Genomic DNA, 27,590 nt, shown 5'->3' with positions numbered 1-27,590 from the left:
TTTCAAGATTAAAACCCAAGCCGCTTTACACGTGCGCAAATCCTCCCCTGAAAGCGATCCTTGTTCCACAGCCATTCTCATCAGACAAATGTAAATAGCTAATTGCACAGGTCCACTTACATTGCAAACACAAAGAGAGAAGGACAAACAAGGAAAACAATCGTGGCATAAAAGCAAACAATTAGGAAGCAATTAAGACCGGACAGCACTGCGATGTTGTAAACACAACTTTCACAACGAACAATGCCTTTCTTCGTAGGGTTGGGGTTTTTCATTCCAAACAAATGCTTCTATGCTGAGAAGGAAACATCTAAGAACATGTAAAAGTGCCAATCACTCACTTCACCAATTACATGTTCCCCAAAACAGAGTATTAGCAGCAAAAGCTCTTCTTCAAATGCAATTCCAAGCTCAGACATCTTACAGCCTGAACTGGTCTGCACAGCTGTCTTACTCCGAGTCAGTCCCGTTCTCTCTGAAACAAAAGCCAGGCAGCAGCACAAAGCACACTCCGCAGCCCTCTACCTCCAACCTTACCCATAAGGCAGCAGCACTCCTGCATTGCTGGCTACAATTTAGTTCCATTTCATCGTACGCAAACTGGATCAGCTACTTTCTGAAAGCCTACACTAGTTTACCACGACAAGCAGACATGTCACCCAACTTATCAAGACAGAACAGCGTCCCTGACAGGTGAATGGCCACCTCCACAGGCAGTAACGCACACACAAAGCCCACCGAAGTGTGAAGGATGGGACGCAGCCAAGCTTATTCGATTGCCAGTTTGCACCGAAAAAGGAAGAAGCCTCCTCCCTGTCTCTTGCCATGTCCTGACACTCCAGCCACTTCCATTATTCCAACACCATCCCTCACGTCACTACACAAGGAGATGAAGTAACTAAACTAGCAAAAAAATAATCCCACCAAAAAGGTATTCATAGTTCTCTGCTGGTTTAGATTCTTCAGCCAGCTCATTAGAAGGATGAAAAGTGCCTCAGTGAGCTTAACCCTATCAGCAAACTGCACCCTAACAAACCGTTTTGGCGTCTTTGGGGAATACAAATGAGGAGGGAAGCAGAGTGACAAGCACTTTAAAAGGCCTTTTTTCAAGAGAGTTCAAAAATTGTGTAATTGATTGTACCAACTGCAGCACAAGGGGCAACATGAACACCACTATCTAAGTCCTCCATTGCTGTGGCTCCCAGAAGCTTTCCGTTCCTTGGTGCTCCCTTCCTCGAAAGCCAGACCGGCTGACAGCCAAGGGGCAAGTCTTCTGACAGCAGGCATTTCAGATCAGGAATTAAACACAGAGTTAACACTACAAGTGAAGTGACATGCTTCAAACAACATGTATTTCTACAGCCGAGAATTCAATGAATCATCGAATCATTTAGCCTGGAAAAGAACCTCAAGATCATTGAGTCCCACTGTTAACCTAACACTACCGATGAAAGCTGTAAGAAGCTAAAAAAAAAGAAAAAAAGTTTTACTTTCTGTGAAGTTCAATGTCAGAGCTGATTCCATATAAACTCTAACTCTAAGGAATCCTTTTGCTTTCCTCAAGACTAAAAATTACTGTTACCAAGACTTAAAAAAAAAAAAAAATTCAAAAAGTTTGCAGCTCTCTCTCCAATTTACTCACAGGCAAAGTCAAGACTTTTCATTCCAGGTACTCTTCCAACAAAAAAACAAAAAAAAAAAACAAAAAAACCCCACAAAACAAAAAAAACAAACAGAAACTGAATGCATCACTAATGGTAGATTTTGCAGGAAGGTGACACATTCACGTGTCGAGAGCCTCCACCCTGGTCTCTGCTCTAGGAACACAGCCTGCGCAGCAGTATTACACTAACCAAGCTAGAACCAAAGAAAACCGGCACATTAAAATACAGGGAGAAAAACATCTGAATGTTCAGCAAGCATGCATCTCCTACTTCTAACAGTCTGTAAATGCCTACACATTGATTTTCAAGGACCAAAATTCCAGTTTAGAAGTGCCTAACTGTCTTCTGTGGGAGTCCTCAATAAAGAGGAGATAAATACCACATCTCCAACTTGTAACTCAGAAGGAGCACTCACGAAGCACTCGGTTGCTCTCCAGCTAGGGTATGCTGAAAAACACTGCCAACTTGAGAAACGGCTTTCCTTTGGTAAGGAGCAGCAACTCAGCATCCCGGAAAGCTGAGGAAGGGGAAACAACAAATAGTCATGATATTCTTCAACAGCAGGAGCGGACTGGGAAACTGGGGAGACCGCAATGCTTGTCAACCTGGAAACAAACAGACCAGCTCTGATTTTGGTACTACTCTGCAAGAGACGTAAGGAAAAATAAAAGTAATGTCCCACTGCACCTTCTGCACGTATGCATACACACAAACTACGATTTTAATTACACTAAAAAAAAACCCCTCACAAATTAACCCCCACGCACCATCAGAAGCTGCTCAGTGCCACCAGGCTGTACAAGGCAGAAAGAAGAGCACATCTCTCCCCTGGTTTGGTTTACCAGTCAACTTTGCGCTGATCCATGCACATACACGTCCCAAACAACAACTACTTGTCCTCATCCTTACTTGCTGTTTCCATCAGCTCCTGGTCTTTCCAAGTCTCATCAGTTACAACTACTTACATGAATCTCATTTTGAAAAAGAACGATACACTGGAATTTTCAGAGAGAGATTTACTAATACATAGATGGCTTTTCTTCCTTTCTTTTTTTTTTTTAATTCACAACTTCAATAATAAAACCGAATCTTTTCCTTTTAAAAATAAATGGTTTTCATCTAGCTTCTTTTTTATGTAAGTTTTGCCAGCGTAGGATAACACAAGCATGTTACCATATGGCACGCCTACCAGTACTATCTTTAATTTTTTTCCTTGGAGATGTAAGCTGAAGTACCTACAACTATGCTGTAATTTCCTTTTAGAGAGAACTTATCAAGCTGAATTTTTTTGGAACTTAAGATATTTTCTAGTCCCATTCCCATTTAAACTTTTTTTTTAAAGATTCAGGATAACCTATTCAACCATTGGAGAGGTTTATGAAGTCTTTTCAGAAAGGCAGAAACAGATCAGAAAGAGAAAACAGCGGTGCTGAAAATCACAATTGCTGTCAAAACCGAGTTGTATTAATTCAGTGACTCGTCTCACAAGACAGTCTTTTTATAATGTCACCCATAACGAGAGAAGACAATGGTTTCCCTTGATTTTTTTCCCCCTCCCCATGTAGCTTTATATGCCACTGGCCCTAGCAACAGCAAAGAATAGCAATGGATTTGTCAGCGGACAAGGACCATGCAACAGGCCTGCGAGGGGGGCCCCAAGCACCCTGTGTTATCCAAGCACAATCGCCCTGTTATTTGACAACCAGCAAGTCTGCAAGCAGAACACGGCTTTTGGTATCGTAATCGAGTGTCAAACTGACAAACTGCAGCCAAGTTACTGACGATAAACCTGCATGACAGGTTCAGTGCAATTTAGAAAACGTTTCTAGTCGAAGTGCACAAGGACAATCTTCATCTGCCACATCTTCTTGAGTTCAAAATTGTGAGTCGGTTCACAGAAAGACAACAGTATCACTGATGCGGAGAAAACGGCACAGATAAACAATCAACTTGCCTACCTCCATACCAAGGAAACTCGCGGTGGAAAAGGAGGTGAAAAAGTACTACGAAAAACTATGTAAAAACTACTGTGAAAATGTGGGGGGTTGCATCTCAAAATACAAGTTTGTACTACTAAATCTGTAAAAGGATAAAGATGTCCAACCACTGTCTTTGAATAACTCTATCAAGTTAACGTGACATTCAAGTTCGACAAAAGGTGATGCTAACTTTCGGGATACTTTAAAACAAAACAAAACAAAAAACCCCACTACTTGCCAGTAACACAGAAAGTTTCCCTCATCTCCCCAAGGCCTATCAGGCATATTTTAAAATTACTTGTTTAAAACCCATTTCTAGACTGCAAATGTGCAAATTAGGTGCAGTCTACAAAACTCTGCCAACAACAGCTGAGACAGCTTTGCCAACGTTTCTGGCTCTGCCACGGAACAACTTCAGGTTCCATTTCTACATTTCATCCAGCAGGACCGCTCGAAACAATGGAGGTGCGGGTAAAGGTTTGCTGTCCTTGGTTTCAGAATGGTCTGGAAAATGAAACTAGCATCTCATTAGTGCCTGTGACGGGGGGTGGGGGGGGGGGGGGTGGGGGGGGTGGGGGTGGGGGGGGGGTGTTCATGCTTTTCCATTACCAGTTAGCCAAATGCCACGGGCCACGGAGAGGAAGGCTCTCTAATTTGCAAACCAGACTCCCAGGACACTACCGCACTGAAAATCCCGTCCGCCCTTCTCCATTGCAGCAGCTGAGAATTATGAAGGAGGGGGACAGCTGGGCTTCTCATTAGGAGCACCGTGTCTGAATCCAGGGACAGCCATTTGTACCCACCTCCCATTTGCAGCTTCCACCCTGCAGCTGATAGGTGTCTTTCAAAGCCTCTCTTGGGGTAAGGCAGCACAAGCGCAATGACAGACAAGCTGGTTTGGTATGGCAGAGTGAAAAGATAAGTGCAACGAAAAGATTTAGAAGGAAGCCAGTGTCGGTGGTATCTGTCACCATGAGAACACAACTTACTAGAACACTCCGGCTCCCAAGATAAAGTATCTTCTCTGAAAACAGGCTACATATACATCTGTTGGTTACCAATATAAGCCTTTAACCGCTGTGAGATATTATGGCAACGGTCCCGCTAACTGCTCGCACGTAACTCTGGACGTGCAAGAACACTCAGAGGGGCGAAGGCCTCAGCGGAGCTTGGCTCTGCAAGGGTGTCTTTTTCAGCTGCTTGGATTTCCCTTCTTTCCCTAGAGCACATCTTCACTTTAATTAATAGGTCACTGAACCGGTTTATGTTAATTGTCAGAAGTACCTCGTCTTTGTTCCCGAGGGGAGGGACCGAAGTTCATTTGTTGTTGTCCACGAAGCAAAACTGCCAAACGCAAGGCTTTGCACACACCTAAATTGCCACCGATTCCTAAGGGAGCTTTTTTTATGCCGCAGTAAACAATTGCCTTCCCAATAGCAACGTGCATCCTGCCAGCGATCCCTCGCTCACCTGCTCGCTGGGCTTGTACCAGATCACCCTCGGTCATCTGCGCAAACATGACCTCAACCTGGAATTAACTTTTAAACGCTGCTGCTGCTGCTGCTCACCCAAGCTACGTCAATGCCATCCAGTTCTAACTTATCTACCGCAGATAACGCTACGGGCACCAACTTCTGCCCACGCCGTCCTTGCTATGAGCAAAAAACCCATTATTATAAAAAAAAAAAGGGGGAGGGAAACTCCAGCAAATCAGTGTTTTCCCCCCTGAAGGCTACTCCCGCCTCCCCAGGGACACCCCCTTTCGTCCAGCTCCCCGGGAGGGTCTTCCCCGACCCTCAACTAAAAGCGCCCCGCGGAGCTGCTTTTTAAATCCGTGTCGCCGCTGTTCCAGGCGCCCGCCCGACGAGGGAGGTCGGACCCCCGCCTCCCACCGCCAACTGCCGCCCTCCAAACGCCCTCACGGCGCGGAAGCGCCGGCCGGCCGTGAGCAGCTCCCGCGGCTGAGGGCGGGGGGGCGGCCGTTAAGCCGTTAGCTCGGCCCGGGGTCCCCTGGGGGACCGGGGCACAAAGGGAGAGAGCGGACAGGGCGCTGCTCAACCGCAGGAGCGGGACGGAGAGAGGAGAGGAGAGGTGCGGAAAGGAGCGCCATGCCGGCGGGGAGCGGCCGCCCCGCTCCCTCAGGGCGGCGGGCGGCGGCCGCGTCCCCTCAGCGGGCTGCCCTGCCCCGCTGGACGGGATAGAGGAAGAGGAAGGGATCCTTCTCCCTCCTCCGGAGCAGGGGTAGCCTATTGCCCGCACGCCGCCGTGACCCCTCCGCGGTTACTCACAACAAGAAGCTCATGGCGATGGCGGCGGAGCGGGACCGGCTGCTGCCTGGGCTCGGCGCGGCTCGGCTCGGCTCGGCGCTGCTCGGCTCCCAATGGCAGCGGCGGCGCAGGGCGGGCGTGTGCGGGGAGAGCGCCGCGGGGCGGGGACACGGCCCGCCGCCTCCCGCCGCCGCCACCCGCGGCCCGCCCGGCCGCCATCGCCCCCAGCAGTCTCCGCGCTGCCCCGCCGGCGACCTAGCCTCACGGCGGTCGCCTGTCCCCGGGCTCAGTTCTCCCCGGGCTCAGTTCTCCCCCTCAGGCGTCCCTCTCGGATACCCCCGTGTCCCCCCATTAAAGACCACGCCGGTGCCTCAGACCTCTCGCCTCAGACACCCTCGTCTTCTCCTGAAACGGGCATCCCCCTGTCGCTCCAAACACCCCCTTCTCCTCGTCAGGCGTCCCCCAGGCACCCCCAGCTACACCTCCTGCGGCAGCAGCCTCTGCCCAAGGGCCAGCACAGGCCTTCCTGGAAGCATTTGGGTGACGAAAAGGGGACAGAGAGCAGGGCATGGCCTCCAGCCAGCCACTGTCCTTGGGTAAACTTCTGCACGACTTCAGCTGTCACTGGGCAATACTTCTTGGGCACAGGCATAGCATAAATACCTCTGACAGCCTTTAGGTAGGCCTGGCTGTGAAATTCCCAGCGTTACCTACTAAATGTCGCTGGGGAACCATGAAAAATGCCTGAGCGATAGTGTGGCCCCCCCAGTATTTATCCCTCTTCTACCCCAAACTGCTTCCTTTGGAAGCAAACCTGAGGGGTACAGGACCAGAGCAGTTCACTTCACTTCAGCATGTCACTCCAGGGACTCAAAACGCATTATAATCTCAATATTTATGCCATCTAGGCTTCCTTAGGCAGGCTGTCCTCGGTCTTAAAGCACATGACAAAGGGGTTTGGGTACCCAACCCACAGATAACTATGACAGTCATAAAAACAGCAGAGAGATCTTAAATGGCATTTCCGCCCTCCTCACTCAAGTCTGACCCTTTTTAAAAGAAATGTGTCAAAATGGCTTCTAATATTTCTAACGCAAATGTTCAATTTGTGAGCAATTTTTAAGTCGGCTGGCTAGGGCAAGCAGTTGGCTAAGAAAAGACACACCTCAGAAGCGACAATGCAGGCAGCTGCAAACTGATGAGGCAAAAAAAATCCAGTTTTTCTGACAAACCCTTGGCAGGTCCTTCGCCTGACCTCGGCCCTGAACCACCCCACCTTGTGCAAGCGTGGCTAAAACCTGCACGTCCTCCATTTGTAGAAACATTATGTAGAGCATCATCTGAGTATCATTTCAGGGTAAGTTTTCAAATAAAGACAATTGCATCTTTGCTGGCAACAATTACGGCACAGCGTGCTCTCCCCAGACAAGAGGGCTGTTCCAAAAAGCGCAAACCAAGGGGGCACAGTGCATTGCAAAAGATGTCCGGCAGCCCATTTGACATCAGATGACAGCCGTAGGCTGTGGTTTTGGAGTCTGGGGACTGTGCTCTGGGAATCCCCACCTCCCGTTCCTGAACCAGGGACAATGCTCTTAATTTGGGGGTTTCTCTCAGTCAGTTTACATATTTCAGGGGAAACAAAGACAGACAGCAGCGTCCAGCATGCTTCAGAATAAAATATTATGTCAAACAAGGACCACTCATTCCACTGCAGACTTAACCACATCCAAGTGGCACCTCTTTACGGCAGAAATTACAATCCCAAGGTGTAATTTCATGTGAAAATCTCTCTCTGTTTAGATCAATAAGAAGCCAGCCAGATTTTGGAGAGGGGACAGGACAGGCAGCACGACCCCCAGAGGCTGTCTCCTGCGAGCCCTGGCAACCCCACAAAGCTCACGCCGCTGCAGGTAGGCCAGAGGAAAACCTGATGACTTTCAGATCCGTTATCAGGCAAATTCAGCACATCGAAACATGCTACAATCCCGCCCAGCATCGAAGTTCTGTACGGCACCTAAGGGGTTTCAGCCATAATGCCTTACGTGGCAGCATCAACAGTCGTCTGCTTCTCTCACGGTTTTAAATGCTGAAACTGCATTTTCTGCTTTTCTGGCTCTGTCCTTCAGAACAAGTCAGAATGCCAGGTCAGTGCATTTCTAAGTAAATTAAAATTACATTACTGTTTTTAGGACGCTTTTAAAATTGAGTGTTTTACAGGGCAGCAAAGGTGTAATTAAAAAGCATTTCATGACGTTTGCAATTTTCCTTTTGCTCGTATCAGTAAAAAGCAGGCATGAAACGGATCTCGGGGCACTTTTTAACAGATGCTGTCAGACGAAGCTGGCCATGTAAATCAAACTCCAAAAAATATCGCTGTTCTTTCTGGCACATTCATGTTGGGACGTGAATAACCTCCGTTCTCAGTTCCCACCCGTACGCTTCCTCCTACCCACAGAATGTTTTATTTTAGCGGCAAGTTAAAATTAAATGTCTGTTACTGCAGCAGTCAGTAGGAAATACTTGGCCCGGGCGGCTGTCAGGAGAAGTGGTTACGTAATGTGTACGTTTTATGTCTCGCATTAATATTGGTCCGTTTGGGATGGCCAAGGGTCACGCGAAGCGCTCGCTGCAGACGCTGCCGACACGAGGGACTGGCAGCACGCTGCAGCCTTACGTAAGTCGAACCGCTCCGTTGCTCCAGGAAAGGCACAGTGAATGCACTCGTGGCCTCACGTCTGTCACTTTGGTTTATCCATTATACTGGAGAGCTTAAAGAATTACTCTGAAAGGGCCCTCGAGCTGACAAAGTGCTTTGGTCCTGAACTGAAGTTTCTAGCTTTTTCAGCACAGCTCAGTAAACACAGAACATTCCAGCTGAAAAAAGTTCAAAAGTTGAGATCACAAAACTTAGCATGTATCAGGAATACACGAAAAGGAAACAAATTTTTGTTTTGAAATGTAAATAATACAGTGTGTAAATACAAAGCTCTGTAAACAATCTCCCCAAATGCTAGATTAAACTGACAGCATCCATCACTTTTTTAACTGGATGCTTGTCTGTGCATTGAGGTAAGGGATTGGATTTGTGACCAAGTGAAACATGTAAGTACCAGACTGAACCTGCGGTATTTACTTGTAATTACTCTCTACCAAAAAAAAAGTGACACATGAAGAAATTACAGGACCTCTGAGGTTGTTAGACACTGGTCCTGAGAGTCACCACAATTCTGGAGCTGGGACAGTACAACTGAGCAGCCTTGTTATTGCTGGACTGCAGAAAGAGGGATAAATTCGGCCCTCTGTTGCCTTCAGCTCTGTTACGGTGCTCAGGTACGTCTCATTCCCACTAACGCTTGAGTAATGATGTCTCAGAAATAAAATTATTTGTCTAGGACGCGCTCCACAAATCTCAACAGTGTGTATGACATTGCCACCGTCTGCAGGGGGGTTCACGCTGCTCACACTTCTGCGTGCAAACTACGGTCCCCTTTCTGTTTCCCGGAGCTGGTGGGCTCACTCAGGCCACACACGCTCTCTCCTGCTGAATGCTGAGACAGCTGCGGATAAGCGATTGTAGAACAGGCTCATCTTCCCTAGAAAAGGGTGGAAGCCCCACTGCTCAAGTCACTTAAAACTAAATGAATAATTTGGGAAAATATCACAGCAGACGATGATGTCAATTTTTCTTGATGAGAGATTGCACGGAGTGAGAAGTAATGTTTCCCAATATAAGGTAAGCGTTTGTTTTAGTATCACTCGGGAGATTTTTCTTTTTCCTCTGATCAAACTAAGGAATAGCTGGTATTAATGATTCTTAACAGTAACCTGTGTAACAGTAGGTATTGAAAAAGTCATCTTCCAAGGTAGATAAATCTAGCTTCTTGGTCAACTGCAGTATGGAGGGGCAGCTCCTGATTTTTTTTTTATTTTTACTTACAGTAACAGATTTCCTCTCATAAGTGGACTTCCTTCAACACCAGTTCTATCGAGTGAATAGATGCAAATTATAGTGTCCTAAGATGATTATTTTTTTATCTCATCCTAGGTGCATCCCTCACATTGGCTAAGGAAGCTGAGATTTCTGGAAACCTTCAGCGCCGACAGATGCCCAACAAAATGGTGCCCTCTAAAGGTAATTCGCACACACTGACAAGCTACAAGACAAACAGCAGTGGCATATTTTTTTAACTTGGGAAGCAAATATATTGAAGGAAAAATGGGTGGAAGACATGCATCTCTTAAAGAGGCTCTTCCTCGCACCCTGCTTGGTTCACAAGAGAGGAACAGACGTAACATTCCCTTGGTCTGTGAGATTCAGGCATCTGCTTATTCAATTAAACTTAAAGCACGGAAGCCAATCAAGATAGAGATAAGTGTTCAAGACGAATTCCTATACTTATCTTAATTTTTCGCTCCTGTAAAATTTGCTTGCTTATTTACAGAAGGTTTTGAAGAGAAACCTGACATGTAGACTATGAAAAACTGGAATGTGAACCACTTGAGCACTGAGGTCAACATTCCTTTGAAAATACTACTTGATTTACCTTAAAAACTGAAAAGAGCTGAGAGTGTTATTGTCCAGACCGAGGTAATAGTCTGTCATATAAAAGTTTGTTACAAGAAATAGTTTATAAAACCAAAAGCCAGCAACAACGGGGTGACATAAAACAGCTTGTTAACATTTTCAAAATGGTGATAAGAAACATTCAAGCCTTCTGAAAAATGACTGGGTTGGCAGTACCACAAGCTGAAAGACTTCTACGGAAAAACCCAAGACTGTATTGCAAGCGATAGTTTGCAGTGGCTTGCGATTGCAACTCTTACTTGGCGATCCCAAGACCAGGACTACAAGATGCCAGATGGAAGAGCAAAATCTTCCCTGTTGTGGCCGTCACCATCTTCCTGACACTGGGATCCACATGCCAGGACAGCTTGTCACGTCCTCTTTGTGAACAACTGCTCAGATACCAGCCTAAATACCCTGAACCTGAGCCTCCACAGTCTCCCTTGGCTTCCTCCACTATTGGGTTGCGGGTTTTTTTTTTTTGGCTTTTTTCTCTTCCTGCTCATTTTCTGTCATCCTAAAAATTTGTCTTCTGGGTTCAGCATGACCCACCTTCCCTCTGTGTACACTCAGAAGAAGCTGGTGGCAGCTCTTTCCCCCTTATCCCTCCTAGACGCAGCAGTAGCAGCAGGACTGTTTCTCCAGGTCATCTGAAAGGCATACGTTTCTCGCCAACAGGTCCAGCCAGCACTGCTCCAAGGCTGTTGAGCCAGGACAGGACCGTGGGGGAGAAAATTGTCTCCAAGAGCCTACAGGGAAGGCATGTAAAAGGGTTGTCGTGCCAAGCCTGACTTAAAACTTTACATTGCAACGATACTGTGGCGGTTTTTTCCTTCCTGTTTTGATTTTAAAAAATATTAAAATGTTAGTGGTGATAGAAACTCTACACAGGCCTAAGCCAGCAATAACTTGTCATGAATCCCTGAGCCACGCTTCTCTGTCCAGCTGTGTCGGCTAACAAGCACTTTTTCATTTACGACCCGCTTCTAGCAGAGCCTGAATGCCCTCGGCTCGGCACACCAGACCGGGAGACAACCCCGCTGCTCTGCCCGCCGCCTCCCCCCTCGGCGGAGGCATCGTTTCACCTCCTCCTTTCACTCCTGGAGCTCTCCGAGTCGGCAAACAGCAGCCGCGGCCTGGACCGAGAGGTGAGTAGCCGCCATCTGCACGGAGGACGCCAGGCGGCGGGCACCGACCGCCTCCGGCCGCCGAGAAGCGGAGCCGGGCGCGCAGGAGGCGCTTCCCGCCCAGGGGTCACCCCGCTCCGCCCGGCACCGCCGCCGCCTCCTGGGAAGGGGAGGCGGAGCGCCCGAGCCCCCGCCCGTCGCCCATGGCCGCCGCCGTAGCGCGCCGCGGCCTGGCCGCCCTGCTGCTGGGCCGCCGACCGCCTCTGCCGCCCTGGCTGCGCCCGCCGCCCTCCCGCAGCCTCCCCAGCGCCGCCGCCCTCGGGCCGTGGCTGGGCGCGCCGCAGGCTCCCGCTCCGCTCTGCGCTGCCCTCCGCAGCTACAGCCAGGTGAGGGGACCGCGGGGACGGCGCCTAAAATGGCGGCGGCGCGCGGGGGGATGGAGGGGACCCCGCCGGGCCGCTCGGTGCCCGCGACGGAGCTGGGGCGGGGGGAGGGGGGTCGCGGCGGCGGCCTGCGGCGCTGCGCGGGAGCCGGGCGGTCCCTCCCCGCCGTGGGACGGCGGCGGGCCGTTAGCGGGGCCGGGGGGGGGGGGGGGGGGGCGCGGGCAGGCGAGCGCCGGGGCTCCGTGGCCTCGTCCCTCACCGCGGGGGGAGACGGCTGCCGCCAGCGCCGCGTGCGCCGGCGGGCTTGGCCTTGCTCCTCCGTGTCCTTTCCCTCCCCGGGGAGCCGGACGCGGCTGGGTGCGTCTGCTGAAGGCACCACGCTTTCCCTTTTTCATGAATTCAGGGCGCTTTTTTGTCTTTCTTTTCGGTGACAGGTTACAGATGCACCGTCCCCCGAAGGTCACCTCTCAGAGCAGGAACCGGAGTCACCCAAGGCAGAAAGTGACAATGTCTTTCTCATCAGGGCGCAAGGATTCCCCTTCTCGTGCACCGAGGAAGACGTGCTTACCTTTTTTGATAGTATGGGAGCTCATTTCCTTACTTAACTGTTGAGCGTGGTGCTGTTGAACCTGATAGCTAATGATTAGTTGACAGAACAAAAATTTAAAGATCTTTAAAACTCATCTAAAAATGAGGTTTTAGTATTGCCTCAAAATTATTCACTATTTATGCACATAAAACACATAATCACCTTCCATACTGCTGGACAATGACTGGAAACTCATCCTTATGGCATTTTATATTTAATTGAGCAAGTCTTTCCCATCTCAGTGTTTCCACAGCAAAGGCAAGCCCGTTCAAAGTAACTCCTTCAAAGACCGTTAGGTTGGCTTTTTCCTCAACACTCCGCTTTTAAACAAACTGGAGTGGTTTTTACTTGCTAGTTCAATCTTCCGTGTTGCTTTCTGATCCTCATTAATAGCCTTGTGCATACATTTGCAGGGCTGATCCCTCCATGCTCTAAGGTTACGATACATCCTTCCAGAGTAGACTAGACAGCCAGATCCAAGGTTTTAAATGGTTTAATAACCTGCTGAACTAAATTAAGTCAGTTTGAAGTCCTAGGGGCGAGGAACATGGAGTGGGCAGAGTATATCTATATAGACTGAAAGGCTGTAGCAGTCATGCTCGATTTCAGATAACCCGGAAACGATTAAGTTTACCAGCAGTATAAAACTACATCTTTCCCAGTTGCACAGCTCTGGAAGCTAATGGATGACAAATAATTTTCTTACCTGCGATAAGCATTAGAGTTAAGGTTAGAAATAGGAGTTTCCTCTCACTTGTTTCAAGACAGTATTTTGCACTGCTGAGGGGGATAGCTGTATGCAGAATGCTCAGTTTTCACCAAAGTCCTCCGTGTTTGATGCAGTTTCGTATGTTTCTGTATCGTGTGTTCCTTGGTTTCTAGGCTGTAGAATTCGAAACGGTGAGAACGGCATACACTTCCTCTTAAACAGGGATGGGAGACGCAGGGGGGATGCCTTGATCGAGCTGGAGTCGAAAGCGGATGTCCAGAGAGCCTTGGAAAAGCACCTGCGGTATATGGGCCCACGCTACGTGAAAGGTGGGTCTGAAACAGCAGCGAGTACCTTGGAAGGAAAACTCCTGATAAAGGAATAAGATCTTCTTGAATAGTAAAGCAGGCTGGTGTGAGGGGGGCAGCCTGGAGAGAAGCAGGATGTGGAGCAGAACGGCAAATTAGCCAGGAAGGCCCCATTAAGCCAAAACTTCTTAGGCTGGACAGGAAAAGCAAAGTGGCAGGACCAGACAGTACGGGGTGGGGGAAGAAACGGTGTGAAGTTTTGCAGGGGGGAAAAAAAGCTGCCTTAGAAGAGCGCCTGCAGAGTGCCACCTTCTGGGTACCGAGAGGGAAAACACGTTTTGTGCCTGTTTTCCTTGCAGTTTTTGAAGTACACGACAGTGACGTGGAGGGCTTACTACGAAATCTGCGGGATGAGTCACAAGCCATGAATGATGGAGTTGTACTACTCAGAGGCCTTCCGTTCAGCTCCACTGAGGAGGATATTGAAGACTTTTTCTCAGGTAACTCCGCATTGTCCGTGCTCTTTGGTTACGAGGCGTTTCATTCTCCAAGGCGACGCTTCGATAGGCTGTTGTTCCTCTAGGTGAGGAACGCAAACGCGCGTGCAGCCTTGAACACCTTCCGCGGTATAAGGGGTTGCTGTCACCCTGCAGCTGGAAGGAACTAAAGCTTTATGCAGACACTTTCGGTTTTCTTGCACCTTTGACTTCCTGCAGGTCTAAGCTAGTTCTTGCAGCGCTTTTTGGGGACCAGGGGAAGGAAAGAGCAGAACCTCAATCCTATTCCCTGCAATCGGACTGCTACCAGTGCATAAGTTGCCAAAGTTAAGAGAGGATAAGTGCCTGTATGGTAGTTCCAGTGCAAGTGAATGCAGCGTGGGTATTCACAGCTGTAGCATCATGACAGTCAGATCACGTATGCCACTGCAAACTGTCAGCAGCAGGGGGCACTGGATTACAGGCTCCCCAAGAAGCTAGTATACAGCACAAAAATTGAAATTCAGTCAGTTTGAGCTGGGTTTTTCAGAGGTGGGAAAAAAAATACCACAATAATAAGTTTCAAGAACATTTGTGCTCTGCACCTCCTTGTCTAGAACTTGGATTCACATGTTATTTTCATAGTTACTTGATGCCTCAAGTCGATTCATTAATGGCAGTTAACCCTTCTGTGAAAGTTAACTTAAACAAAGCAAATGAATTTGAGTTAAAGTTTAAGTAAGGTAAATGGGCCAGCATGAGCAGTTGTGTCAGAGCTATTCAGCTGCCTGATGAGCTTGTCAGAAACCAGACGAGTCAGGAAAGAGATGTCTCTCTGAGGCAGGGTACAAGTTCCACAACGTAAGTGCGTTTTTCTCCCCTCTCTCCTGCAGGCTTGAAAATTACTGACATAGTTTTCGTGTACCGGGCAGAAAGAAAAACAGGAGAAGCTTTCGTGCAGTTTGCAGCTCCTGAGATGGCAGCTAAAGCCCTGTTACGACACAGGGAATACATGGGAAGTAGGTAGGTGCTTCACTGGGATTCACAAGGGTGGAAGAACACGCTGTGAAGCATGCTGCCTGACTTAGAGCTTGCTTCTGACCAGGTGAAACAGCTGAACTTAGGCCAGCCCCTACTCACATTATTATTAAGGAGGCTTCTGCCTTTTTTACCCTTAAAACCTAGAACTCAGTCTTCAGATTCCACTTTCTGTAGAGACCATAGCTATGTATTTCTCGTAGTGGTCTCAGACTGTTACTTTGTGGCTTAAAACATTTCCTTTTTAATAGCACCCTCTGAAATAGCCTGTGTAACCCAAGTGTTGCCTCCTCTGCTGATGCTTGTTGTAGAACCTTGACAAAACTGGAGAAAATAAGGTGAAGCCTCTTGCAGGCTTCTGTGTGCTGCAGAGGCACCTTCAGGGCTTGTAGCTTGGGGCAATTTGGGGCTTCTCGGAGAAAGTCTGGGTTATTGTTAAGCTTTCCTGAAGGCAGCCTCACCCCAGCCGAAGCAGGGGATAGCGTTCAGCACGGGGAATGCCAGATTGGCAGCGCCTGCCCAGTCACAAGCGCACGGGGATCCTGCGCCTCCTACAGGCATCGCCCCCTGCCCAGTTTCCACCAGGTTCCTTGGTGCTTTCCACAGTGTTGGCAGCCCTCACCCTTCCCCTCAGCCCAGTACAAGCCCAGTCAGTGTCTCCACGTGGAGAGCACATTGTGGAAGCGCAGGTTACCACTCGCCTCGGGCTTGAATCCCTTCCTGAGGCCAGGCAATCCTCGCCTCGTTCAGTGACTGCATCCCCTGGGCCGACCTCCTTCCTGGGGAATCCACGTTGAACCATTTTCTTCCAGAGCACCGAGCCCTGTGCCACGCACTTGTCTCACAGGAGCCTCTCTTTCCTCCCGCAGAAGCATATACCGCTTTCTCCCAGCACCATTTCAGTTGGAAACAACCTTTAAAAGTATCGACTCCAACCATTAACCTAAACGCTGCCAGATCTGCCACTGAACCTTGTCCCGAAGCACCCCATCCACACACCTTAAATACCTCCAGAGTTGTGCTCAGGGAAAAAAAAAAAACAAGATTGCTTTTACTCTGATAAGCTTTATGTTCTTAATAACCACTAACCTCTCTGTCTGAACACCAGACAACAAAAGCCCTCCAAACCTTACCACCTCACCTGCTCCCTTCTGTTTCCTCACGTCCTGTTCCCAGGCTGCATTTCCCTCTGTCCCCCGGCCCCTATTAAAAGAAAACGGCCGCTCTGTAGGTGGGGCCAGTAATAGAATTAAATTTTCCAACCCTCCAGTAGAGATTAATTAATTCTCATTCCACCACTAATTTTTTCTTCATCATGATCAAGCGAGAGCTGATCTGACTAACCTGCCCGAGTGCCTGCACCTCTGCTTCAGTGTGGTTGGCCGAGAGAAGGAGCCGTTTCCAAAACTGCTGTCCCCTTGCTCTTGGTCCTTCTTCCTGGGCTGTCAGTTTGATCCAGAAGCGGCCCTCGGCTCTGCCCAGTATCGAGCGTGGGGTCACGGGGGCTGAGCTGTGAGCTCGCTCCGCCTGTCCGTGGGGTTACTCCCCTTAGCCTGGCTGCTCCCTTCAGGCGGGGAGGAAGCCCCCTCACTTGGCTGGCCCTGCTCTCCTCGTCGCGGTGCTCCTTCGGGGCTGTGAAAACACCCCGCTGTAACACTGCCGGTTCAACGGGTGTGAGGCCCAGCTGGCGCCGCGTCCGGAGCTCTGACCGGTTAGCGCAGGCGGTGCTGAGTTACGGGGTGCTGGGGTGGCTACAGGCATCGGGCATTAGAATTTCGTACTTTTGACTGAATCTGCGAATAGGGTTTGCTGGTTTTGTGGCATTTTTTTCTGTCTGTGGTGCAACTTGGACTTGCCAGAGCCCTTTAATGTTGCATCACATGTTGGTGTATTACAGCCATGACTTTCACCCCCCTCGATTTACAGTTTATCCCATCGATTTCACAGCCAGGTGTAAAATCCTGCGGCGCCACCATGGTATTTAACCTGACCCTGTGCATCTTCTGTGCCTGCCTGTTTCGGGGCTGGGTGGGGTTGTGGTTTGGTTTTTTAATTGGGGGGTTTGTAGAAATCAGAAAAGTGCAGCTTGCAGAGGGGAAAACAGCCTCACGTACAGGGCTGCCCCAAACGAGGCCTGCCACCGAAAGAAAGCATTTTTCAGAGGAAGTCCAACCTGTGTTTCTGTGACAAAACAGAATTCTGGCTTGTAAGCGATGGGCATTACTTCTGCGGAAACTTCGATTAAGGCTGTGAACTAAAGACTTTGTCCGGCCCAGACTGGTGCTCTGTCTCACGGGCTGTGGGTTTATACAGGAGGGTGGCTGGCCCTGCCAGGTGCAGAGGGCTCTCACGAGCATAGCTGTGCCATCCGGAGGAGTTAATTCTTCAGACGCGGTGCTTGTTGTACCCTGGCACTCGCAGCGAGGCAGGGGCACGGCCTGGCGGTACTTTGTCAGAGCCTCGGTTCCGTGCGGAGGTGCGGGATGTGCCGCCACATCTTTTCCTTTGAATTCCAGATACATAGAAGTGTACGTCAGCAGGAGGCACCACATGCAAAAGCACATGCCTTACGACAGGCAGATGGCGACCTACCCCAGAGCGAGGAGAGAGCAGGAATCCCTTTCTGAAGAAGGGGGCATGAGCAACACGGGAGGCTCCGATGCTGGAAGAGAAAACAGTGAGTCCCTCCCTGCTTGTCTCTTCGTTGGGTCCCCTTCATCTTCCCCTGATTGTCTGCTGCCAGCGTGACCTTGCCTGTCTACAGCTTTACCCTGAGGGCGGTGATAAGTGCAGGCATTAATGAGGGTTTGGGGTTTTTTTTTCCCTCCATTCCGCAGAACTGTGCGAGGAAGAAAGGGAAAGCTCCAGGCACGTTTTAGAATCTGGGAGCGTCTCATCACCACCCCACTTTGTCCACGTGAGGGGTTTCCCTACCCAAGCCAGCGCCCAAGACATAATAAACGTGAGTAGCCGTGAAACAACTGAATGAAGTGCTGTCGTCGTTACCGGATTAATTGTTACCGATGAAGTGACTTCAGGCTTTTAACTTCTCGCTCTCCGTGTTAGCCCTCAGCGCTGTGCAGCGTCGGGCTGAACGCGTTTGGGAACTGGCCCTTGCTGGGGGTTGCAGGTTTCCCGGGTGGCCGTGGCCTCACAGGCACCGCAGCGATACGCTTGCCCCCGTAACTGCGAATGGATTAAAGCTGCTGGGCTGCCTTCACACCTGTCGCTTGGCCTTGAGGAGCCGTTTATAATCTTGGCTAGATTTCAGAGGAGCTGACTGTCCAAAAATGAATTCCAGAAGCTTTTTCATACCAATTTTATTTCATTTTAATAGCATACAGCATCACCGAGCAAACGTACCTGCAGGTAATGACTTTGACGCGTACAGAACACGTGTGCCGCGCGAGGATTTGTGTTACGGTCAAGAATTACTCTGCCAGGGGCTTACAGAGGGCAGGGGGCTGTGTACGGTGGGACAGGGGACTTGGGTGTACCTTGGTTTCACCCAGACAGAGAAGGGGGCACCCTGGTCAGGCTTTAGGAGTAAAACCATCAAATTTCTGGGTCATGGGCTGCATTACTGGTCTGTCATTCCTGTCTCACCAAAAATCTTAAATTCTCTTTTTGTCCTTTTCAGTTTTTTGCTCCTCTGAAGCCCACAAGGATGACAGTAGAATACAACTCCCACGGAGAGGCCACGGCAGCCGACGTGCACTTTGAGAGCCGTGAGGACGCAGTGGCTGCAATGGCTAAGGAGGGGTCGCAGCTGCGTAAGTAAAGCGGAGGGGGTCTGGCAGTGTCAGCCCTCGGATCCTCACGTAGTTTGGCACAGCTTGTCAAAAGGAGCATCTTTACTAATGTAGAGTTCCAGTTTACACTAAAATGTGCCATTGGCTTTGTGCAAAAAAAACAACCCCAATACGTCAAGCACGCAAGTCGCTGAACACTGACTGCCTCTCCCAAATTGCTCCCCAGAGTGCAGTGCCATCGAACTCTTCCTGGACGGACAGCCAAAGGCAAAGGCAGACTGCTAGCGACAGCGGCACGGCCTCAGATTTGGTGAGTGCATCCTTCTTCCCTCGTTCCTGTTCCGTGTTTGTAGCAACGTGTGCCTCAGGCTTACTGTTGCTGATGCTTTGGATTTCAGTTTCAAAGGCTAAAATTTAGAGCGGCCCAAGGGGAACATCAGAGCTAAGCTGAGCTCAGGCATCGCGCCTGGGCCCTCTTCCAGCTTCCACGGGGTAAAAGGCCTGTGGCGAAGGGGCAGCAGCTCCTTCCGGAGGTTACGGCCAGAGCCGGCAGGGGTTGCTGTGCTGCCCGGGTACCGCGCAGCAGCTTGCCCTTTCACCGCTGAGCCGGCTGGAGCGTGCAGGAGAGGCTTTGTGTTTTCCTCCTCCCGTTACAACTCTGCCGGCGTGGTTGATTAAACACGGAGCTGTTCCTTGGCACGGGAGAGGACATGTGGCTAAACGTTTTCCATGGACATGGATTAACAGTAACTTGGCTTTGGGCTGGGGGCGTAGTGGGAGTTTGTGGTTGTTTAGTTGCACAGACACTGTCTCTCTCCTTGCCCTTTACAAGAGGAGGACTGCAGGCTGTGCTGGGGGCGGCCCTCCCGCACAGGCGGGCACAGCGCCGTGGGGCAGTTCTTGCTGCCCAAACAGCCTCAGGCCCCACTCCTTGCTGAGAACACAAGGCAGCCCTCCCCGCTGCAGCCCTCCGCAACCGCAAGGCAGGAGCTACCGGGAAAGGAGTGTCCTGTGACCTTTACGGAAGTCCCTGGCCAACGCGTGATGCTTCCACCTCTCCCCTTCTGACAGCAGCAGGTGGTCCTGGCCCCCTGCAGCAGGGAGGGCAGGCACCCGCCACACCCCCACAGCTCTGGCCGCCTAAGCTGGGCCAGGGATAAGCTCTCAGGGCAGACACAAGCTGCGCACCCAGCTGCCACCTCCCTCCCACGCGGTGCAGGAACATCCAGAGCTTTCTGGTCCTTGTCATGGGACTTGGGCCCCAGTGGAATTAAGCACACCCCCCCATGCCGGTGTGTGCGTGTGGTGCAGCCCCATGTCAAAATGTCTCGCCTGTTGCAGCTGTTTGTGCCATCTTACCTTTTTTGGTGAGGGCTTTTTTAGGTATTGCTAAATTCTCCTGTTCTATTATTGGAACCAAGACAGCAGTGGTGCACTTTGGAGGGAAAAAAAAAAAAGCAGCACTAACCTGCAGCCAGGTAGTGATTTTTCTTTTTCCTCTTCCTTTTTAGGCCAAAGCGAGCACATTCCGTGGGTGTGAGCGTAAAGATCGAGTACGAGTGTCGCTGCTTGGTACCAAGGATAAACTGTATAAAGTCCCATGTAGGGTTGTATAAAAGCATGTAATAAACAGTGTTGGCACACTGTGGCAGGATCGTCTGTTGCACGAGCAGCAGCAGCTGGCCTGGAGCAATGGGAGACGCTGCAGGATGGGGCAGTTCTAGTCTCCAGCTGCGTAATGGTGTACACAGCATTAATAAACCACCAGTATTCGCAGTTAATCAAACCACGGTGATTAAGCTGCTTGTGCACAGAAGGCAGCAGAGGCACTGTGTCACGTAGCTGGTACCTCATCCCTCCTACCATGCGTGTCTCCATCTGCGCCAGCCTCTCGCCCGTTACCTGTTTTGAAACACTTCCACGGGCGCAGCCCAAGCGGGATGGGAGGGACAGAGCACTCAGGACGCGGGACACAGATGGTCAAGTTTTTATTACTGTGTGGGACAAAATGAACGTCAGAAAAACTGCCCTCGGCTCCCCCCACTCCAAACGGCCGGCTGCCAACCCGTGCTCTAGCGTAACAAGCAGGACCCGAGCAAACGGGCCTTCCGCAGCATCACGATGCGTAAAACATCCAGGAGTGAGAGACCAGGAAAGAGGCGAGTGCGGGCTGCGAGCACAGTCTCCCTCTGCCCTTTCTAAATGCCACTTTCCATCACAGCCACCAGAGCTGGATCCTGAAGGGTTTTCAGCTGCCGCCTCCCTGCTCGCTCCTAGGACCTCAGGTGAAGGACCTGCTCCAGAGCTGTCACGCTTTTCACATAAGCAACAGTCACAGCCGTCACTCGGAGCAAGCAGAGCAGCAGCTGCTCCTGCCGGCACGCTCAAAAGCTGGGTGCAGGTCACACACGAGCTGTGGCTGCTGGGCACCCCAGCCTTAAAATAACGAACCGTAAGGGCCCCGCTTCCAGTTTAATCCGCTAACGGGGCAATGGCTTAGGTCTCACTTCTTCCATGGGTATGAGCGACGCTGGGTTTGGAGGCAGGACTTGGGAGGCTGTAGATGTGCACAGCTCATACACAAAAGCAGTTAACACTCAATTCAGCGTCTTCTCCTTCATCCCTGGGGTCTCGCCCCCCCCCCCCCCCCCCCCCCAGAGCAGTGCGCCCATACGCGAGGTCTAGGCCTTTGTAGTTCAGCCCCGTGTGCAACTACTGATCTGCGTTAAGGGAGAGCAGCGAGGAAGTGGATCTGGTAACCACCAGGAGTGGGGAAAAAAGATCAGGAAAACCATGTAACGTTGCCCCCCTGCCCCGTGAAGTGCTCTGGCTCTGAAGGGCACCAAGAGGAGCTAGAGAGCTCGGGTGGCTGAACACACCAAGGCCTAGAGGGAGCAGGGAGGGAGTAATTCCTGGTGCAAACAGCACCAAGCATGTAGATAACCTCAGCTCGGACACGCTTCATAATGCAGTTCCTGCCAGTCTAATGAACAGAAACCCCCCTCTGAGGAATTAAACCACTAACCCCTAATAAAATGTGTACAAAACCAAACACATTTGTCACATAGAAAGACACCGGTTTTCTATGGACTACAACACATTCTGTGGTCTTAAATAGGCTTCCAGTAGAAAACAGACCAAACACTACGATGACATGCTACGTGCTTCAGGGGGAAGCCACCACCGCTTCCTGGAGTAACAGAAAATTCCTTGAGGTAACAGCAACAAAGAAGGCTGTAGCTTGAACTGGGAAACCCCTTTACAGTGTGTTTCAAATCAGAATTTCTAGCAGGTGAACAGCACTGCGATTCCATCTCGCCTTCATTTTGATCTAACAAAAAAAATTAATGAAACGCCAGTGAATTACAATGACTTTTTCGTGTGCATGAGGGGGAGAGGTGGATCGAAGTGGCCCTAAACCTTCTGTGTCGTGGTGAGGATTCGGTATGTGAATACTTGGGAATCCAGTTCCTCCAGGTACCACACCAAGACAGGGAGAACAGCGACACCCTTGGCTTTGGCCACCGTTGCATAGTCACAAAGTCACAGTGAGAGTCACAGTGAGGGTCTCCCAGAGGGAGGTCAGAGATGCCTTAAGGCGCCTCCGTGCCAGACCAGTGCAAGGTGTCATTTCTCGCATCCTGAACGCCTCAAATCCACCGACAGCCCCTGCTGCAGCCCCTCAAATACACGAGGGGAACCTCTACAGCTCTGATTCCCCAATACCGATTTGTGTAGTAAGCCCATGGCCGGAGGGCTGAGCCAAAGAAATGAAGCTAGAAAGTGTTCATCAGCGTTTCACCTGGCCTTCTTACACCCAGCACTGGTGTGGCACGGTTGAGCCAGACTGTCAAAGGCAACCGGGAAAGGGGAAACGGCATTTCAAGTGCAGCCAGACATGAGGATTGAAAATGCTCCCGTTCCGCTTTCAGTGAGCCTTTGCTTGGCAGCAGTGCGCTGTCACGGCACGCCACTGAGGACGAGAACGTCCCCGGCTTGCACGTGCACGCACGCAAGCTCTTTTTTGGGTGGGAGCTCTCTGTTTTCACCGTGCCCGAGGCCGCTCGGGCACACCGCGGGGCTGCGGCACGTGACGTTCCCAAAGCGGTTCTCCCCAGCACAAGCTCAGGCCTGCGAGCCGGTGGATTTTTGCGCAGGGCACGCTCAGACTGTTGTTTTTAGTCACAAGAGACTGTAAACAGCACGAAGCCGCTTCCCCTCTGACCTCCAAAGAACACAGGGAAGCGTCTCCTCTTCACATTCACAACTCCAGAAACCATCGTCAGCTACAACCATTTTTTTTTCGTCACCTCGCTCTGCAAGTCGTCCCCTACAAGGGACTGGTCGAATACTGCTGGATGAGCTGCCTGTGGCAGGGATTGCAGACGTGCTCGGGGTTAATGCTAGATGGGAGAGGCAGCTCATTAGCTGAACAGGCTTCACAGAAGATGCCACCGCAGTTCTTGCAGATGTTCTGGAATGCAGGAAGAGGACAAAGAAATTAAGGAGATGCTTGAGACACAAGCAACACAGACTTTTCTTTTGTTAACATTCAGTCAACCCAAATCCTCTACTGGGCTAGAGAAAGATGCTCCAGAACTCCACTCTTGTTCCCCCTGAAGACCCTAAATTTGCTCCTGTGCTCAGGACCAGTTTATAGCAAAGCTCCTTAGGTCAAATGAGAGTAGGCAAAGGCTTACAGTAACGCAGGTCAGAGCTACCAACAATGAACTGTCGAAGTGTCGATTCACTCTGCTAGAGCACTTGGTGACAAGAAGCGCACGTGTCTATTTTACAGCCATATAAATACACTGGAACCACCAGCCTGGCCCAAGGCGAGTATTTGAATGCGCACATGCATTTGGAGACATATCAAAGTCAGATATAAAGCTGCAGCATTTGCCTTGCTTTGAACTCACGTGTTTTCTCAGGATAAGCACAGGGGAATGGGAAAGACCAGAAATCCTACATCAAGCTCCCAGATGTGTAACAAGGGAGGTCCATGGGACAACTGGGGGAAGCTATCAGCCCCCCTAGCCTGTTCTAGGCATCATGGTACCGCAGCGGTGGGGAGGGCTGGCTTCTGACTCGGTCGAGGAACGCCGCCTTCGCAGGCGCTGCAGGGCAGCTGGCTCGGGAGCGGCCCTTTGGCAAAATCCCCGATCGCCAGACCCGTCTGTGCCAGGCAGAACCGCCCACGCAGCTGCAGCTGGAAGCCCCTGCCTGGGGGAGCAGCAGCTCCTCACCCGTCACCTGGCCAGACACGGCCTCTCTGCATGAGCCTGAAAGCTTCCTGGTCAGGTAACCTCGCTGTGCTCCCCAAAAAATTGCCCAAGACCTATTTGGAACCAAGGAGCTGGTTCACCTTTACCCAGCACGGGGGCCAGAGGCCTCCACGGCCGCCCCAGTGCCGCCCACAAGGACTGCCCCTGAGCCTGTCTGCCTGCAGCTCCGCAACAGCCTGTCGGTTCGGGCCTTGGCAGATCAATGAGGGGAAAACACAACCCAACGCCGCCTTCCAGCTCCCCCCCGAAGTACTTGCACCACTGTGACCAGGACGCCCGCTGCGCTGCCAGAGGTTTCTCGGTGCCTTCACTTGTTTCTTTGCAAACTGATCCTCAGCAGCAGTAGAGGCAAGTATCTGGGTGAAGGCAGCGCTCCCACGGAACACCCTTTTCCATAACTCTCTTGGAATCCCTCTAGATTTACTGACTGGGAAGCAGTGAGGGAAGCAAGAGGAGCTTAGCCACAAAAAAGAATAAAAATAAGAGAAAAAGGCAAGGCGGCTCAAGTGGAGACATAACAAAGAGTTAACACCTCCTGTTCTCACTTCTGATTGATCCTGGAAAAAAGCCACTTAGCTACAAAGGGAAAAAGCTGCTTAAGGGAAGGAAAAACAACAAACCCTTGAACACAGAGCAGAGTGGGGAACCCTCAAGCGACCGCTGTTTAACTAACTTACTCTAAGGGTAATACAGACTCAGAAAAGGGCTGATTTCTTTGCCCCAAGTCACCGGTAGGAAATCTGTGCTATTCAAAAATGAAAATCAGAGGAAACACACGTTCACCAGATGACAGAGATGACAATACAAGCCCTTGGCTTTACCTTTTTTTTGCTTCGGCTGCTTTCCTCCTGGCAGAGCTGGCAGATCTCGGTGTTTCCAGGTCCTGTCAGCTGTTCCTAAACCCCAAGTAAAAACCAAGACGTTCTGCTTTACATGGCACCTGTATTAGAGCTCGAGCCACATCTGACGACAAGGAGGACAGTTTCCCATGCCTGTGTTTTTAACCCCCTTCTATTCACAGCACGCCCTGCACCCAGGCAGGACCACCGTGTGTTTGCAGGAGGATCTATGGCTGCAGTGGCTAGCACAGCACGGCTGCGTGAACCAAGCACCACACAGCTCGATTTTCAGGCCGAGACCAAGGCTGCTGGCCCAGCAACAAGGCGGTAACCAAACATCTCTTTCACTGTGCAAAAGAGCCGACAGATGCAGAAATTCCCAGTAGACAGGACACAAGGCGAGTGCTGCAGCATCCCACTGACAGCCCGGGGTCTAGCTGTGCTTTGCCAGGCACCCCAGGGGAGAAGGAATGGATCCTGGTCAATTTGACAGACATGAAAAAACCAACCGCATGACACACGCCTTCCCCCCAGCCTACGGAGCAACTGGCAAAACCCTAGCCCAGACCAAAGAGGTTAAACACCGCCATTTTCACAAACACTCAGTTATACTACGCTTGCATTGCTCTGTGTAGACACACCACCCCAGGAAAGGCACTGGAATAATAAAAGGGTTTAATCTCAGTTTAAAAACCAACGTGGTTGCACTGAGGCGGCAAAACGAACTCGTGCAGGTGCAGCACTGCCAACTAAAAGCCTTTCTAAGGAGCTAAGCAGCGCTTCTTCCACTAGGAATGGCTGCCGCTACGGACTCGACAGACAAACCCTCCCACCAAGGAAAAACCCCAAGGACAAACTTCAGGGTATTTGGGCCGGGAAGACGCTGCAGCGACTCAGGAGCTCCCTCAGTACCCCTGCCCTTCGGTATTTCAATGCAAGAAAAAGAATCACCGACCTGCTCTTCCTGCGTGCTGCTCGGGAACCTGCAAGAGAAGAACACCGTCACTTGGGGCTGGTGCTTCAGTTAAGAAAAACGTCTGGACGATCAGAGAATTTCCTCACCCTGTTTTTAAAATCCTACCCGTAACAGATTTTTTGGTTTTGTTTCTTCAAAACCAGGCTGCCAAGCCTGCTCACGTGAGAGACGAGGCCTTCGTAAGCTCTGTCAAACAGCAAAGCAAAGAGCAGGACTTGACTGCTGCTGTTCAGACACACAGCACTCTCGGCCAGATGGGAAGAGGAGGAGAAAAACTTGTAAAATGCCTTTGGAAGGGCAGAAGAAAGGGAGCACGGACATAGAAAAGGCTGTTTAGACGTTACAAACAGTTTAAAACCAGCTTTAAACTTATCACTGCAAAATGTCTGATCCCCTGCCACTTCTGTGAGCGGGCAGTGATGATGCATCTTGAGGCCTTCCGGGTAAATCAGCAGCCTGAGGCTCACACTACGTAAATGCTCAAGGTGGAACGGGGGTAAAAAGCATCTAAGGCCTGGATGGCTTTTAATAGCTGGTAAAGCAGATTTGAATTGAGCTTATGCTATTTTTAAGACAATACTTTTCTGATTAAGTTCCTATTGGCATCCAGCGCACTGCGTCTTCTCACTGCCGTTCAGAGTACTTCCAACGGGCTGTTACCATCCCCGAGCCAAGTCCTCGCTACAGCGCCGTTCCCTGTGGCTTTTAAAACATCTTTTCACATTTAAGACCAAATCTGAAACTTATCTTTCCAATACTAAGCAACTCCTACAACAAGAATCCTCCTCTGTAATATTCATCTTAGACACATGCTACCTGAACTACATACAACCATCTTCCTGAAATACTATTTCAAGTTCTTCTTCTCCATCAGCTTCTGCTCTTGTCCAGAACCACTGTTTATTAGCTCCAAATGCCACTGATCCACCAACCCTTCTCCTTTCCCTCACCACCACCACTCGTGTCCTTCTCTGGACACGAGTACCAAAGGCCCAGGTCCCTGCAGCGTTTGGCTTACAAAGGTTCATTGAGTAAGCAAAATGAGTCAACAGCAGAGTTATACAGAAACAAATTCAAAGGGAAATGGGAGATAGACAGAGCGTTTCAGACCCAGAAATGCTGAGGGCAAGCAGTAGGATCTCCTCCTTCCCTTTGACAGCTATGAAAAAACAGCAAGGAGACCTCAACGGGAGGTTGAAAATCTATCTTAGAAAAGGAAGTTGCACTATTCCACATTTCCCGTCAGCAAAGAAATCAGAGAAGGGGAAGCAGGACTTAGAAAAGGAGAAGGCAAAAGTGAGATTTCTTCCGTACTTGTGTGGCAGGACACTGTTCTCCCCTCTTGGTGGCTGCTTCACTTTAGTGTTTTCTTCCTGGATTCTGAGCTTCCCATCCTGCCAGAAGGAAACATTGACCCATCAGCTGAACGAGATGAAGATTCCAGTTTCATCCCTGCCACACCGCGAAGGCGGACGTGACGTCGCTATTTCAGGAACACCCACCTGCCCCTCCGTGGCACAGAGATGCATCTGGACACGTGAAGGCGCACAAACACCAACCCACCCTAGGAGCAGCTGTACACCTTTCCTTTCGCTCTGAACACAAAGCTGACTTCCCATGTCAGAGATGGACTC

At 50.4% G+C, this 27,590-nt stretch overlaps 3 protein-coding genes across 5 annotated transcripts in view; 1 reads left to right on the top strand and 2 right to left on the bottom strand.

Annotated features, from left to right (window-relative positions):
* The window catches only part of MOB1B (MOB kinase activator 1B), a 36,070-nt gene extending 30,105 nt beyond the window's left edge, over nucleotides 1-5,965 (bottom strand). Inside the window, exon 1 of the mRNA XM_086463781.1 lies at nucleotides 5,932-5,965. Within this exon, the coding sequence (XP_086319907.1) occupies nucleotides 5,932-5,945 (14 nt within the window). The 5' untranslated portion in view covers nucleotides 5,946-5,965. The remainder of the gene's footprint in view (nucleotides 1-5,931) is intronic.
* A 5,839-nt stretch (nucleotides 5,966-11,804) lies between these two features.
* GRSF1 (G-rich RNA sequence binding factor 1) lies at nucleotides 11,805-20,385 on the top strand. The gene is made up of 10 exons (XM_086464291.1): nucleotides 11,805-11,987; nucleotides 12,419-12,563; nucleotides 13,456-13,611; nucleotides 13,950-14,090; nucleotides 14,960-15,089; nucleotides 17,621-17,781; nucleotides 17,942-18,066; nucleotides 18,745-18,877; nucleotides 19,083-19,166; nucleotides 20,368-20,385. The coding sequence occupies exons 1-9, from the start codon at nucleotides 11,805-11,807 to the stop codon at nucleotides 19,139-19,141; spliced, it is 1,233 nt and encodes a 410-aa protein (XP_086320417.1). The 3' UTR covers nucleotides 19,142-19,166; nucleotides 20,368-20,385.
* Nucleotides 20,386-23,080: 2,695 nt separating this feature from the next.
* RUFY3 (RUN and FYVE domain containing 3) overlaps nucleotides 23,081-27,590 on the bottom strand; it is a 54,176-nt gene continuing 49,666 nt past the window's right edge. For all 3 annotated transcript variants that reach the window (XM_086463687.1, XM_086463686.1, XM_086463688.1), the window contains 4 exons: nucleotides 27,271-27,350; nucleotides 25,936-25,963; nucleotides 24,963-25,037; nucleotides 23,081-23,330 (listed from right to left, as the gene is read on the bottom strand). In XM_086463687.1, the coding sequence (XP_086319813.1) occupies nucleotides 23,187-23,330; nucleotides 24,963-25,037; nucleotides 25,936-25,963; nucleotides 27,271-27,350 (327 nt within the window). In that variant the 3' untranslated portion in view covers nucleotides 23,081-23,186. The remainder of the gene's footprint in view (nucleotides 23,331-24,962; nucleotides 25,038-25,935; nucleotides 25,964-27,270; nucleotides 27,351-27,590) is intronic.

Source organism: Leptosomus discolor, chromosome 4 (genome assembly GCF_034619465.1).
Source record: "Leptosomus discolor isolate bLepDis1 chromosome 4, bLepDis1.hap2, whole genome shotgun sequence".
Lineage (NCBI taxonomy): Eukaryota > Metazoa > Chordata > Aves > Leptosomiformes > Leptosomidae > Leptosomus > Leptosomus discolor.
The sequence above is the reverse complement of the archived record's forward strand: the minus strand, read 5'-3'. Positions and strand labels throughout refer to the sequence as shown.

Excerpts from the sequence above, each read along its gene's own strand:
- GRSF1 (XM_086464291.1), top strand. The coding sequence starts at position 11,805 with ATGGCCGCCGCCGTAGCGCGCCGCGGCCTGGCCGCCCTGCTGCTGGGC. Across the intron at positions 12,564-13,455 it reads CGTGCTTACCTTTTTTGATA|GCTGTAGAATTCGAAACGGT; the intron begins GTATGGGAGCTC and ends CTTGGTTTCTAG. Across the intron at positions 14,091-14,959 it reads TATTGAAGACTTTTTCTCAG|GCTTGAAAATTACTGACATA; the intron begins GTAACTCCGCAT and ends TCTCTCCTGCAG.